Source organism: Charadrius vociferus, unplaced genomic scaffold, assembly GCF_000708025.1.
Source record: "Charadrius vociferus isolate BGI_N301 unplaced genomic scaffold, ASM70802v2 scaffold271, whole genome shotgun sequence".
Classification (NCBI taxonomy): domain Eukaryota; kingdom Metazoa; phylum Chordata; class Aves; order Charadriiformes; family Charadriidae; genus Charadrius; species Charadrius vociferus.
In genome coordinates, this window is record NW_009646944.1 from 1,543,627 (window position 1) to 1,558,768 (window position 15,142).

Consider the following 15,142-nt stretch of genomic DNA (forward strand, 5'->3'; position numbering starts at 1 on the left):
GGTTAATTTTCCCAAGGAGCCAGCAGGGGATACAGGTATTCCATGCCATGTGACCCATGCCCAGGTTGGCAGGGGGGAGCTAGCCGGGGGAGGGGGCAGGAAGTCGCGGCGGGGAGCGGGCGGCCTCGGTCCGGGTCCGGTCGGGAGCGGCGGCATTGTAATAGCGTTCGTATATTCCTTTACTGGTGTTATTGTTATTGCTTTCTCTTTTTTTTTGCTGTTTCTTTAAACTGCTTTTATCTCAACCCACAAGTTTCTGCCTTATTCCTTCTGATTCTGCCCACGGCTGTGGGAGTTGCGCGAGCGGCCGCGTGGTTCTTTGTTCCCGGCTGGGGTCAAACCACGACAGGTGGCTAGACTGGCATTTATATGAAGACTTCACTAAACAAAGGAATTTCATATGCAATTTTTCCCCAATATGAATCATACTTAAATGAATCAGATCTTGTCCAAGTGTTTTTGTCCACAGATCACAAATCCCACAAATCCCGCAGATGTTACAGATCTTTCAAATCTTTCCCCCTGGCTACTGTGACGTACTTCATTGTCTGTTGCAGCCAAAATGCACACCAATATGTGAGATTCTTTCAGAAAAAAATACAAACTGAACCTCTGTTCCCTTTGCCCTCAAAACATAGCATTGTATTTCCAACCCATTTACCTTCCTTCAGCAAAGTCATTACATCTGCTGATTACACCTGAACGAATTAGACTGGCTGAGAGTGCAGTTCTCGCCACCAGGGTGAAATCCAATTCCCAACAGAGGTGGGTAGGTTCAAGTTTCTGCTCAGAGATATGTCCATGTGTGCTGGGTATCTGGCTTTCCCGTTTCAATAAATGGAAGCCCACTGTGACCTTCAGTTGCCTCTATCTACCACTTAAGAGTGAGGTTTCCTACAGAGCCTGAAACATAGTCCAGGAAATGGAGTCCAAAGCTGCACCAAGCTTCAGGTAAAGCACACTCCCACGTTTGGTGAGTTTAGATACCTATTTGCCATGTCAGTACTTCATGTAGTCTCTTTGGCCCATGCATCTTACACAGTAGGATGCATCTCCACCTATTCTGATCTAGTAAACAGTCAGCTAAGCATCATCCTAAGATCCAGATTTATATACACATCTTAGTTGGAGACAGAGTAAAAACCCAAAACTACAGCCTGCAGGAGCAGAATGTGTGTGTGAGAGACCGTAACTTCTCCATAGCATAAAATATAGACAAGAAACATCAGGCTCCCAAACATGTTATGTTTGGAGCGCAATCCAATTTAATGCACTTCCTTTCACCCTTAAAGAAGAAAGAGGGGTTTCCAGCACATCATCAACCTCACCCACAGCTAAGACAAAGTGATAGATGAACTAAAACTAAACAGCATTTGACAAAGAAGTTAGTTCAGTCTGAAATAAGATGGAAAGTAAGGAGTATGTATTCTATAGCCAGACCTAATCCACTAGGTCTAGAAGTTGCTTGGATTTTTTCAGTACTATTGCAACACATTGCCATTCCACAATGCCTTGCAAAATCAACTGAATCATCCATGAGTTTTTCTGACTCCCAAAAATGAAACAACCCCAAACTTACTACTCATAGCTCATTATCTTGTACAGAAATAACTCCTGCAACTTTGTTTACATCCAGCAAAAGCAGGAATGTAAATTTTCCCTCTTAGGACTGAGTGAAAACAAAACAATGGCTTTGGGACTTTTAGCAACCAGATGGGCCAAGCAGAAGGAATAAAGGTCAGTAATGAATGGGCTGCACAGTCTCATTTTTGTCTTTCACTCTGAGAGTTCCTGTCATTACAAGATGGTTTTGATGACTTGCACTTTCTCATAGCTTTTTTTCTGTTTTTCTTTGAAAACAAGACTGGGAAAGAATGAATGATCTGAGTTCTTCAGGATCTCTGCCCAGTAAGATCTCCTGTGCTCCTTCCCGAGACTTATGGTCTGTATATTGTGAGCTTTTCAGACATACCCTGCTCCATCTCCTTTCTTCGGTCTCCTCATCAGTAAAGCAGCAATGAATCTAGATGCCAGTCTCGCTCCAAGACTTGGTGTTCTGCAGGGGCACACAATGTAAGGCAACTCCTGATTTCTTACTTTTTTTGAGTCAGTTTCCATCAGGCAATGCCTGTTTCAATGTAGAGTTTGGTACAACCCAATAGAAAGTTATCGGAGTTGACATGAGCAAAAGAAGTTACAAACTACCTAAGCAAAAATCACTCTATTCAGACTAGGGTCAGTTCAAGAACCCTTAATTGCATGGACAATTTTTTTCTTGTCAAGAATGAGAACAAAATAACTCATCCACAAAGAACCAGTACAAACTATCAGCTAGTTAGAATAAAGCCTTTGACTTTCTACACCATTGGGCCAGCCTGGTTGTCTGCCTGGTCTTTCTGTCCAAGTGACAAAAAGGGGAAGGGCAGAGAAAGCTTGGAACATAGGGATCCAAGCCACAACACCTGTTTTGGAAGCAAAAGCCTTCTTCATATCAATACAGTAAGACAATAGCCAGGAAAGATTTTGTTGCCTGTGTCCACATTAACCTGCTGTTCTTTGAAAGTACTTCTACCTCTGCTCTTCATATACATAGGAGCAGAAGAAAACAATGCTTTTAGGAATGTTTTGGAAACAAAAGAGTACAGCTCCATGCTTGCTGTAGAAAGCTGTTTTCCCACAAATGTTTGCACATTTCTTCAGTGATAAGAACAAAGATGCCTCTACTATATGCCTCCTACTCCTTCAACTGAGAGATAAAGGTGCAGGGTCTTTTCTTTCTGCAGTTTTATTAGCCACCAGATTACTATTTTCCAGCAAAAAATTAAATGCCACACCAATCCTTTCAGCTGAAAAAAGCCCTGTTTTCCTCCTGCTAAAGTTTAAATAAAAATGTAACAGCCGTTCAGGAGGGTATCGCATGATATTCCGAAGTAGTACTTACATGAATGAAATATTGTGTTTGTACATTATTACTGAATAGCTCCAATGAACCATCACAATTTATTAATTAACTATAACTAATACACCTACTGAAATGCATTAGTAATTCCTCTTTCATAATCAAAGAACTGATGACAAGGTCACTTGAGGAGCACACCTGAGAAATCATAATATCTCTGAAAATGCTGTTTTCTGGTCTTTTTGGTACAGCGGGGATCTCTGATAAGGATCATTAAGATTGTATCAAATGAAGAAATTCTTAATGAAACTCAAAGCTCAAAGTAAACATGGAATTCTTTCTCTGTTTATTTTTCCAGATCCACTCAGCACAAGTGTCTTACACAGGTGAGAAGGATAATGTTTATAGGCATTTCTACTCCCTGGGCCAATCTATGTTTTTAGGTTTATTTCCAGGTCAGTGAGATGCCTATCTGTTTCGGTGTTAAGTTTTCTGAGATATCACAGAAGAATAATAATGGAAGGATTCCAGTGAGGTCCATCTGAACACATCAAAGTGGTGAGCAATGGATCATGGGTACTCTGCAAGCTATGGGAAGCAAAAGCCTTCTTCATATCAATACAGTAAGACGATAGCCAGGAAAGATTTTGTTGCCTGTGTCCACATTAACCTGCTGTTCTTTGAAAGTACTTCTACCTCTGCTCTTCATATACATAGGAGCAGAAGAAAACAATGCTTTTAGGAATGTTTTGGAAACAAAAGAGTACAGCTCCATGCTTGCTGTAGAAAGCTGTTTTCGAATGGGAATGAGGAAGGAGTAGAAAAGGAGCACTCAAAGCTTCAGTTTACTTTGTTCATAAGTGAACATTATTGAGAAAAAACTGCATAGGAAAGCATGGATTTGTTTTTGTATTTTGTTCCTATTCCCCACACACAAAGTGGTAAGATTACCTTCCAAATAAATAAAATCACAGAATGGTTTAGGTTGTAATGGACCTTAAAGATCATCTACTTCCAACCCCCTGCCATTACCAGGAACACCTCCCACAAGACCAAGTTGCTCAAAGCCCCATTCAGCCTGGCCTTGAACACTTCCAGGGATGAGCCCTCCACAACTTCTCTAGGCACCTTGTTCCAGGGTCTTACCACCCTCACAGTAAAGAATTTCTTCCTAAAAGGTAATCTAAATCTAACCTCTTCCAGTTTAAAAACATTACCCGTCGTCCTATCACTGCATGCCTTAGTAAAAAGTCCTTCCCCAGGTCTCCGGTAGGCCCCTTTTACGTACTGGAAGGCTGCTATAAGGTCTCCCTGGAGCCTTCTCTTCTGCAGGCTGAACAGGAGCCCCTCCTCAGGGCTGCTCTCAATCCATTCTCCTCCCAAACTGTATTTGTGCATGGGATTGCTGTGATCCAGATGCAGGACCTTGCACTTGGCCTTGTTGAACTTCATGAGGTTTGCACAGGCCCACCTCTCAAGCCTGTCTGGGTCCATCTGGATGGCATCCCTTCCCTCCAGTGTGTCGACTGCTCCACACAGCTTATTCTTGGCAGCAAACTTGCTGAGGGTGCACTGAATCCCACCGTCCATGTCGCCGACAAAGATGTTAAACAGCACTGGTCCCAGTACCGACCCCTGAGGAATGCCACCATCACTGGTTGTCACTTGGATATCAAGTCGTTGACCACAACTCTTTGAGTGCGACCATCCAGCCAGTTCCTTATCCACCGTGTGGTCCATCCATCAAATCGATGTCTCTCCAATTTAGAGACAAGGGTGTTGTGCGGGACAGTGTCAAATGCTTTGCACAAGTCCAGATAGATGACATCTGTTGCTCTCCCCTTATCCACCAAACCCGTAAACCTGTCATAGACGGCCACCGAATTTGTCAGGCATGATTTGCCCTTAGTGAAGCCATATTTGCTGTCACAAATCACCTTCTTATTGTCCATGTGCCTTAGCAGGGTTTCCAGGAGGATCTGCTCCATGATCTTGCTGGGCACAGAGGTGAGACTGACTGGCCTGTAGTTCCCCAGGTCTCCTTTTTTACTCTTTTTAAAATTGTGCCTTATGTTTCCCCTTTTCCAGTCAGTGGGAACTTCAACAGACTGCCACATCTCAAATACGATGGATAGTGGCTTGGCAATGCCAGTTCCTTCAGGTCCCACAGATGAATCTCATCAGGTCCTATGGACTTGTGTACCTTCAGTTTCCTCAGATGGTCTTGAACTTGGTTTTCTACAGTAGGCAGTACCTCATTCTTCCAGTCCCTGCCTTTGCATTCTGCACCTTGGGTGGTGTGGTTAGAGCCCTTCCCAGTGGCGACTGAGGCAAAGATGTCATTGAGTATCTCAGCCTTCTCCATGTCCTGGGTGACCAGGTCTCCCATCTCCTTCCTGAGTGGGCCTACATTTTTCCTAGTCTTCTTTTTGTCACTTATATACCTACAGAAGGCTTTCTTGTTGACCTTGACGCCCCTGGCCAGACTTACTTCTATCTGGTCTTTAGCTGTCCTAACCTGATCCCTGGCTGCTCAGACAATTTCTCTGTATATCTCCCAGGCTACCTCTCCTTGCTTCCACTCTCTATAGGCTTCCTTTTTCTGGTTGCGATTGTCCAGGAGCTCTTTGTTCACCCACGCAGGCCTCCTGGCATTTTTGCCTGACTTCCTCTTTGTCAGTATGCATAACTCCTGATCTTGGAGGAGGTGGTTCTTGAATGTCAGCCAGCTTTCTTGGGCGCCTCTTCCCCCCAGGGCTTCATCCCACTGTACCCCAGCAAGTAGATCCCTGAAGAGGCTAAAGTCTGCTCTCCTGAAGTCCAGGGTAGCAAGCCTACTGTGCACCCTACTCACCACCCTAAGGATCTCAAATTCCACTGTCTCATGGTCACTGCAGCAAAGGCTAGCCTTGAGAGTGACATTCCCCACCAGCCCCTCCCCATTGGTGAGAACAAGGTCCAGCATGGCATCTCTCCTTGCTGGTTCCTCTGTCACTTGGAAGTTATTGTCGATGCATTCAATGAACCGCCTGGATTGCCTATGCCCGCTGTGTTGTCCTTCCAATAGATATTGGTGTAGTTGAAGTCCTACATGAGGACCAGGGCTTGTGAATATGAGGCTGCTCCTATCTGTCTATAGAGGGCCTCATCCACTTGGTCCTCCTGCTCAGGTGGCCTGTAGCTGACCCCCACTGTAACATCATCTGTCTGTGCCCTCCCTTTAATCTTGACCCGTAAGCTCTCAGTCAGCTCCTCATCCATCCCCAGGCAGAGCTCCATGCACTCCAGATGGTCCTTGACATAAAGGGCGACACCTCCTCTTTGTCTCCCCTGCCTGTTCTTCCTGAAGAGCTTGTATCCATCCATTTCAATACTCCAATCATAAGAGCCATCCCACCATGACTCCGCAATGCTGATTAGATCATAGCCTTGCAGGTGTGCGCATGTCTCTAACTCCTCTTGTTTGTTACATATGCTACGTGTGTTTGCATAGAGGCATTTAAGTTGGGCCCCCAATTGATCTAGCTCCCTGGCTGGAATGGTTCTTTTGCCTTTATGCTGCACTCCAGGTGCTCTCCTGCTGACCTGCAACCCATCTCCAGGTTGTAGGCCTCTGCTACTGGTATCAGTATTGTATTGGTAGGAGTGGCATGGATTCTGGTTCTCCTCCCTGAGCAACTGTAGTTTAAAGCCCTCTTCACAAGCTTGGCAAGCCTCTGACCAAAGAGATTCTTCCCTTTTTCTGACAGTGGACCCCATCTGGCCCCAGTAGACCAGGCTTCTCAAACTGAGTCCTATGATCTAAGAAGCCAAACCCCCTGGATGTGGCACCAGTCCTGTAGCCAGATACGGATTTCCTAGATTCACCGGGCCCTGTCATCCCCACTCCCTTTGACCAGGAGGATTGATGAAAAAACTACTTGTGCTCCAGAGGCCCTGTCTGCTGCTCCCAGGGCTTTATAATCTTTCTTGATAGTCGCCAGGCTGCTTCCAGCTGCACCACTGGCACCCACATGGAACAGCAGCAGTGGATAATAGTCTGAGGACTGCACGAGGTTTGGTAGTGTCTCAGTTACATTCCTGACAGGAGCCCCCAGTAAGCAGCACAACTCCCTGCAGAGTGCATCAGGCTGGCAAATGGGTGCCTCTGTACCACTCAGAAGAGAGTCGCCTAGTACTATCACCCGCTGCCTTTTCTTAGTTGCACCGGTTGTTACACGAGGAGCAGATCAGGTAGTCTTACTCAGCTCCTGCTCCTCTCCTGATACAATAGGTTTTGCATCTTCACTCTGCAGGGTAGTGAAGTGGTTCTGCAAGGGCACCTCAGCTTTTGGGAGGTGCCCATGAGAATGCAAGACACCAGTCTGGTCTATCTCTTGCCCGAAGGATCGGCTTTATGCTATTCCTGCCAGCATTTTGTCTGACCTGCTATCAAGGACTATAGAGTTGAAGGCAAAACAGTGAATAAGGCTTTGGTCAACAGCTAGCTGGCTGCTGCAGTGCTCACTGCACTGCAATACACACTTGGTTTGCTTTCAGTCTTTTCATTTTTTCTCTATCTCCATTATCCAAGTTTTTTGGTTGGCTTGTTATTTTCTCAGCACCTGTAATAATTCCCATTCCTCAAACTAGCAGAATTCACCGACTCAGTCCTTTCTGTTCTCTGAGTTCTAATGCTGGAATCTAAAATATGCCCTACCATCAGCTAACCAGAAAAGACATGGTCTGAGGATAGCCAGGACCTAGAACAAAGGCTTCATTGAGACCTGTCCCGTATAACACGTACCAAGACAAACAGTTAGAGGTAATAGTGAGAAGTTATTCACAGAATCGGCACTGCAACAAGACACTACGAGATCATTTGGGTGATCAAGACATTAGGGTGACCATCAGCACAATACCTATTGTCCACTTTTCCTTCTTCCAGATCCTGGTATTTTTTACCACATCTTGGTGTGTGTTCATAGTGTAATGTCAAAAAACTGTCAGGCCTTGCCATTCCCTGTGCCTTCTTTAGAATGGGGTCCTGAACGAGCAGGCATTTGCTCTGAGTGTCCATGTTTAGACAGAGAAGCCTTAATTTTACTGTCCCTGGGACTCAGCTTTCTCTATCTCTGGTATTTTACTTCAGTCTTCCTTCCTTTCCGTCTGTACCCAGCCAGACAAACTGCGTTGCTCAGAGGTGTTCTTGTTGCAAACCAAACTTCTAAGTTGAGCAACCTCTGTGTAAAGGTACTTGAAATGTTTAAGGATGTTTGAAGGTATTTGGAACTCCAGCTATTCTGAGACAAATGCCTCTTCTCACCACAATAGTAATGTTTTATTTCCCTTACGCACCAAAAGGCAAACTTTAAGGGCTGACATTGAAAGGCCTTTTTCAAATTTGGTATGAATCCTTGTGGAGGCACTTAAAACTTTCCAGGAATGGTTTTTCCCACATTTTTCTGAGATAGCAGTAGGTTTTAACATGTGCAAGAACAACGTTTCAGTCTGTAGATGGGTATTGAAGCCCAAAACTGAATGATGTATATAGCTATGTTAACAGAACATAATGATTTTCCTACTTTACAAGCTTCTGGAAAGTTTCTTTTGGCAGACAAACGAAAGTATTCTTTTTTAGAGCAAGACCATTCCAGCCTCATAAGCCTAATTTCTTTGACTAAGATCTTAGTATCTCTGTTTTTTCCTCTGTGAAGTCTCTATTTGTGCACAGTGAGTTTCTCTCTAGCTGCGTAGAGCAGTACAGTACTTGCACACAAACGAGCATCCATGGTGCTTGTGTATTTGTGCAACAAATGGATGTTGTAAGTCCCTCTTCTATTTTCTGCTTCTAGCTTATAACTATCAATTCATGTATTTCAGTGAATTCTTCAGTTAGTGTATGATTTATCCCTTTGCACTGGTGCTAAGTCCTTTTTATACTACTTTAACTAGGACAATAAAGCTGCCTGTCCAACGTATGTGGAGAAATAATTTTCAGATTACACTCATCCGATCTGATCTCAGACCCACAGCGACACTATCCTGGACATATGGGGCTCTCTTCTTTTCTATTGAATCATAGAATGATTTAGGTTGGAAAAGACCTTTACGGTCATTGAGTCCAACCGTTAACCTAACACTGCCAAGTCCACAAATAAACCATGCCCCATAGCGCCATGTCTACACATCTTTTAAATACCTCTAGGCATGGTCACTCAACCACTTCCCTGGGCAGCCTCTTCCAATTCTTGATAACTCTTTCAGGGAAGAAATTTTTCCTAATATCCAATCTAAATCTCCCCTGGTCATTTCCTCTTGTCCTATCACTTGCTACTTGGGTGACAGAACCCCACCTCGCTACAACCTCCTTTCAGGTAATTGTACAGAGTGATAACGTCTCCCCTGAGCCTCCTTTTCTGCAGAATTCTGCAATTCCAGTTCCCTCAGCTGATCCTCAGAAGACTTGTGCTCTACACGCTTCACCAGCTTCTTTGCCCTTCTTTGGAAATGCTCCAGTACCTCAATGTCTTTCTTGTAGTAAGGGGCTCAAAACTGAACACAGATTTTGAGCTGTGGCCTCACCAGTACTGAGTACAGGGGGACAATCATTTCCCTAGTCCTGCTGGCCACACTATTCCTCATAGAACCCAGAATCCTACTAGTCGTCTTGACCACATGGGCACACTGCTGGCTCATATTTATCTTGCTGTGGACCAATGCCCCCAGGGCCCTTTCTGCCAGGCAGCTTTCCAGCCACTCTTCCCCAACTCTGTAGCATTGCATGGGATTGTTGTGACCCAAATGCAGGACCTCTCACTTAGCTGTTTGTTATTGGGGTTTTTTTTTGTTTTTTTTTTTTTTTTAATTGCCTATCACAATTTCTATTTCATGACAAACTAGAAACATCTACTGGGCTAATATGTATCTGTTATTCATAATGACCCAATAAGGTTTTTTCCAGGTTGAAGCAGGTATTGCATTTTATAATTAGTCTGTGAAAGATGTCAAACACTGTTGATGGCCTGTCAGCGTTATCTCATTTGTATGCATCTGAGTCAGTGTTCTTCCTGCTTCTTATTATGCTGTGCACATTTGATTTAGTATACTTAATATCCCTGAGCAGTGAAATGTTCACTTCGGTTATTTCATTAGCTTGCAAACCTCCTTTGTTGTAAAAAATAAGTGCCCTTCCTAGTTGAAATAGTTTAGCTTCCCTGCTGGACTTTCATTCATTCCCTTTCTGCTCTGTGACCTCTCGTGAAGCCTACAAGTCAGCATGAACAATGATTTTCTGGTACATAAGTGTATTGTATACCAAACAGCTATTGTATACCAAACCATAAGATGACACCAGTTCATGTTGGGAACTACAAGATGGTGGTACGCGATGAGATGATTGAGATGAATATACAACACAAATGTGGGAAGACAGAAGGTTATGATCTACCTCTGACCTGGGGATAAAGTTTTGCAGCAGAAAAAAAACCTAAGGCCAGTAAAGGTGTCAATACAGTCTGCTGCACTTTGGTTTTGAAAGGTTAAAAATCCTCAATTCCACACATACACACATCTCACATTCTGCAGGAGATTGGTTTCCTTTTCACCTGAGTGCATCATTCTGCAACGCTCAAACCATGATGAAGCACTTCTACCATTCTCTTTGTAGACTCACAGGCCCTTAGGAAAGGCTGATTATTGCTTCAGTCACTGGTAAAAATAATACTCCTCTTAATCGCAAACAGACTGTCTGGAAAAGTGGTGAGCTCACCTAAGCAGGTCCCATTGAAGATGAGACCAGAAAACTGGCTCAAAGAATATAGTTTTTCTGCAATACTTCAAACATAATTTATATTCCGGTATTGTTACAAAAGGCTTTACTGCAGTGTGCACATGTGTTCAAGTAGGACACCTGCAACTCCAACCTTGTCATACAATGGAACATCTGATGGTGCACATGCAAAGTTCAGCGTGAGCAGGGCCAATGTGTCCATGTCAGCCTGCCCCAAAAAGATGCTTTGGGTTGGGGACACACCATCAGACTAACACAGCTCATCACCTTATTGGCCCAGATCCCTTCAAAGGTAAAAGTTAGGCTTTAATTCCCACATACTTTACACAGACATTTTCACAATCAGATATCTTGAAGAAGCATTTTCCCTTCCCCATCTCACACTAATGCCTGTGTCCACAGCTGAAGAGCACTAGGTAATGCTTGAACAGCTTTCAAGGTTCTGCAGCTGTTCAAGGAGGGGCTACGAGGAGGTATCTTTGTTCCTGAGACCAATACACACAGCAGGCAGGGTCCTGAGCCTCCTTTTACCTAACTCCTGACAGTTAAATCCTGCTATGAGGCAGCAGGAGGAAAAAGCAAAGAGCTGGAAACAAGAATCAGTCTTCAGCACCCAGCATTAAGATACTCAACGACTGTGCCCCTGCTGGGTACAGCTTGCACAGGAACAGAAATTAAAATGATGCAAACACGATGGAGATCATGGTGTACTAGAATGAGCTGCCAGCTGAAGAGTGCAAACCTGACTGGTCTTTTGGAGACATATTATTCCTCCACACCTGGCAGGCGACAGACTTATGCTGCAAAATGTGTGCAATCCTAGTTAAAAAACACTCTGCCTTGCCTTCAAACACATTGTATTAATATGGTTTCAGGTGCATTACACCAAAATAACAAGCTATTCACTGTCTGAACTGTTCTTTTAGACTACTATATTATACAACCCTTTTCCCTAAAAGAAAAGACAGTGCCTTTTATGACTGGGTAAGGGATTAAGAAACAGGTTAAAATAACACGGATTAAGATAATAGGAGTTGCTGTTTCTGTCTCTGTTCTCAAACTGCTGTATGAACCTTTGGGAGGTACCCACATTTCTCCTTCTCAGGACTTTTGTACATCTTCACTGTTTGCATTGTAAACCCTCTGGAAGCATGCATTTTTAAGCTGCATCTCTGTAACTACACCTGGAAGTGTGCAGTCCCATTCTCAGGGAGACAATCCATGCAGCCCCACAATCAAAAAGCAGGGACAACTTCCCATATACTATAAATGGAGTGGCTTCTGTTCCTGTTCTGATCAATAACCCCTGGCAAATGCTTGTCTTGTCCTCCTGACCCCTGTCACCCAGCTAGGGTGTAGCTATAAACAATCTCTGCTACCCAGATGCCACAAGCCAGCTACACAGGTTCCCTTCATAGTCCATGGACATCTACTCCAGATAGTCACAGAACCCGGGATGAGATTCTTCTCGCCAAGTGGAAGCATCTACTTTAGGAGGGGGATTAAATGCTGCTGTCTATGTGGAATTCTGTGTTCCAAGGTACTCATATTATACCATCATGTGGTATGTTATGCCAGCATATATATATAATATAAAGCATTATGCCAGCACCAGAGTCAGATGACTTTGTTGAATAGTATTAAGAGCAATAAAACACTTTTTTTTATTTTAAAAAACAAAACAAAACCAGAAAACTTAGCAAGACGTTATGGCTGACTCCTTTGATTCCTTAGTGGCTTGGTGGAGACTGCAAACTATTACCTCCACCCCAGCAGATTTCCCAGGGAGGCATCTCTCCTTGAAGAGCACTAGGTAATGAGCTTTAAAGGTTCTGCAGCTGTTCAAGGAGGGGCTACGAGGAGGTATCTTTGTTCCTGAGACCAATACACACAGCAGGCAGGGTCCTGAGCCTCCTTTTACCTAACTCCTGTCAGTTAAATCCTGCTATGAGGCAGCAGGAGGAAAAAGCAAAGAGCTGGAAACAAGAATCAGTCTTCAGCACCCAGCGCTAAGATGCCACTCCCTGTAGGAGCCTATTGGCAGGAGGAAATGAAACAGCATAAAGGCACTGGGAGTGGCCATGAGCTAAACCATCACTGAAACACAATATCCTCCCACAGCAAAGTTTTAAAGGGACTGCAGTCAAATCTTCAACAATCATTATGAGTCTTTCCCACGCAGTTGAGTTCTTCCGATGAGATATCATTGTGAACCTTTTCATAACAGCAAGAGATGTTTAAACAGCTGTAATATACTCTAACTGGTGAAATTACTTACCTATCAGAAAAGGTAGGAACTCCTTAGAAATAATTAATGCACCTTCACTTATTTTCTTAATGTACTTGAAGAAATGTGGATGTTTGGTAACAACAGGATAGCAATACACTGTGATGCTTCTTGGCATCTACAGTGATATCAGTGGGGTGGTACTACACCAGACAGAGAAAAATGTTGTTTGGAATGGGCTGTTACTCAAATTAGATGCTTGTAAACCTCAGCTTATTGCATACAATCAAGTTCTGCTTGAAAAAATGTTAACATATTTTCGGTCAGTGTTTTGTCACGTTTTCTCAGGCCTGAGGGTCAGTAGGTAGGCTGTGAGTAGAAGAGACAGATTTTTCATGAGAAGCTGTGGAACTTCCATAGTCAAGAAATAACAGTGATTGCAGGCATACTGCGCCCAGAAAGAAACTGTTTAAATTTGGGTTGCTCTCAGCAGTTTCTTCATACACCCACAGACAGAAACATAACATATACACTCACATGTACACACACACAAACATGGTATCTGCTAGCCAGACTAGCTCTCTCTTCTCTCTGCAGCCTGGGCTATTTCAGTTCTATGTGGGAGTTTCATCTAGGATGCAGCACTAATAGAACATAAATAAAACTCCCAACAGACAAATCTACTGGGCAGGAAAAATTCAGACAATAAAAGGCAGAGTGTGCCTCCAGGACTTCCAGAACAGAAGCTATCAAAAGCCGTTACCTTGCCTCAATAAAAAAAAAAAAAAAAAAAAAAAAAAAAGAAAAAAATTACTTCAGAGATGCAACTTCTTCAGAAATCATCCATGTGATAACCCCAACAGGCTTATTAACAGATTTGACATAATTTGAGGTGATAGGTTTCTTTGTCAACACCTGAAAAGTTTCCCTGACAAAGGGAGTTGTGTGGCAACTTTCACAATCCATATCCTTGTGCAATCCCCATACAGATCTGCCCAAGGTGTCCCAGAGTCAGCAAAGGGGTACGCACACGTATCCCTGCAGAACAGGAACAGTTTAATTTGCAATGTCTTTTGCATGGAGGTGCAAATGAGGAGTCCCAGGCTACAAGGGCTTCCTTGGTGAAACAGAGGCTGAGGACTGTGTTTTTGGCTTCACATGAGAGGCGCTTCAAAGCCCGTCACCTGCACTGAGTGGCTTCTCACTCAGGAGTCTCTCTGTCACCTGGTTCACAGCTTTAGGCCATTCCCTCATCTTGCGTCACTTGACAAGGCAGTCCTGCTTGCATCTCTCCAGAAGTTATGCCCAGTCTGACCCTTCCCTGCCACTCATCCCTGGGCTTGCCCATCACTGTGGCTTGAGGGAGCTACCTCCACACTACCATCAGGCTACACTGTCCTGGCAAAGAAGCCTTGCAGATGCTCCCAGCCCGTTCTCATCTCTTCTCATCTCTCATCTCCTTCTTATCTTTGATTCACACAAAAGTTACACAGCATGAATGGTCTCCTTTCTCCCCTCACATACGCACACACCTTGTAGCCCTTCCACTGGGGCAACAGTGAAGCTTTAGGACAAGGATTTCCTGAAATGAGTTGGCAATGTGCTTCTACCTGCAGGCAAGCTCAGAATGCAGCACCGAGTGTCCCAATCTGCTGAAACAGACATGCAGTGGACAAACTTTCTTTTCTGGCCACCTGTCTCCATAGTTTACAGCTATTAGCAACTGTAGACAGAATCAGTTCACAAAAGAACTAGCACATTGTGCCAAATGTTTTCTAACCTGGGCCTGTTCAATGGCCTTGGGTCTGGTTGCTGCTATGGAACTTAGCAAGATGATTGCCTGGCCTTTGCAAGGATTCCATGCAGGTCACCAAATGGACTATTTTCAGAAAGCTGCAAAACCCAAAAAGATCCCCAAAAGGTGGAGAGGAAGCAGTGCTGGAGTAGTTGGCCCCTGCTGAGTTCAAAGCTTTCAAGAGATCTGAGATGCCAAAACTCAGTCATGAGAAACAAAGAACTGAAATCTCTTTCAGTCTGAGACATACGGCTTTATCGGTAAAAAAGTAACTAAAAAAATCCCAACAGCAAGGCAGTCATCAACATATTACATTGTTTCATCGTCTAAGCAACTGGAAGTGCAAATGGAAGGCTGAAAATACATTTTGAAAAACCAGAGAATAAAAAAATAAAGCAAGAGAAATAATTATTTTAATGTCTAACTTTAAGGAAAAATTTGCTGAACTGC

At 43.8% G+C, this 15,142-nt stretch overlaps 1 protein-coding gene across 1 annotated transcript in view; it reads right to left on the reverse strand.

Annotated features, from left to right (window-relative positions):
• CPLX1 (complexin 1) overlaps positions 1 to 4,851 on the reverse strand; it is a 41,487-nt gene extending 36,636 nt beyond the window's left edge. The window contains exon 1 of the mRNA XM_009895082.1: positions 4,755 to 4,851. Coding sequence (XP_009893384.1) covers positions 4,755 to 4,851 — 97 coding nt within the window. The remainder of the gene's footprint in view (positions 1 to 4,754) is intronic.
• Between the last annotated feature and the right edge of the window lie 10,291 nt (positions 4,852 to 15,142).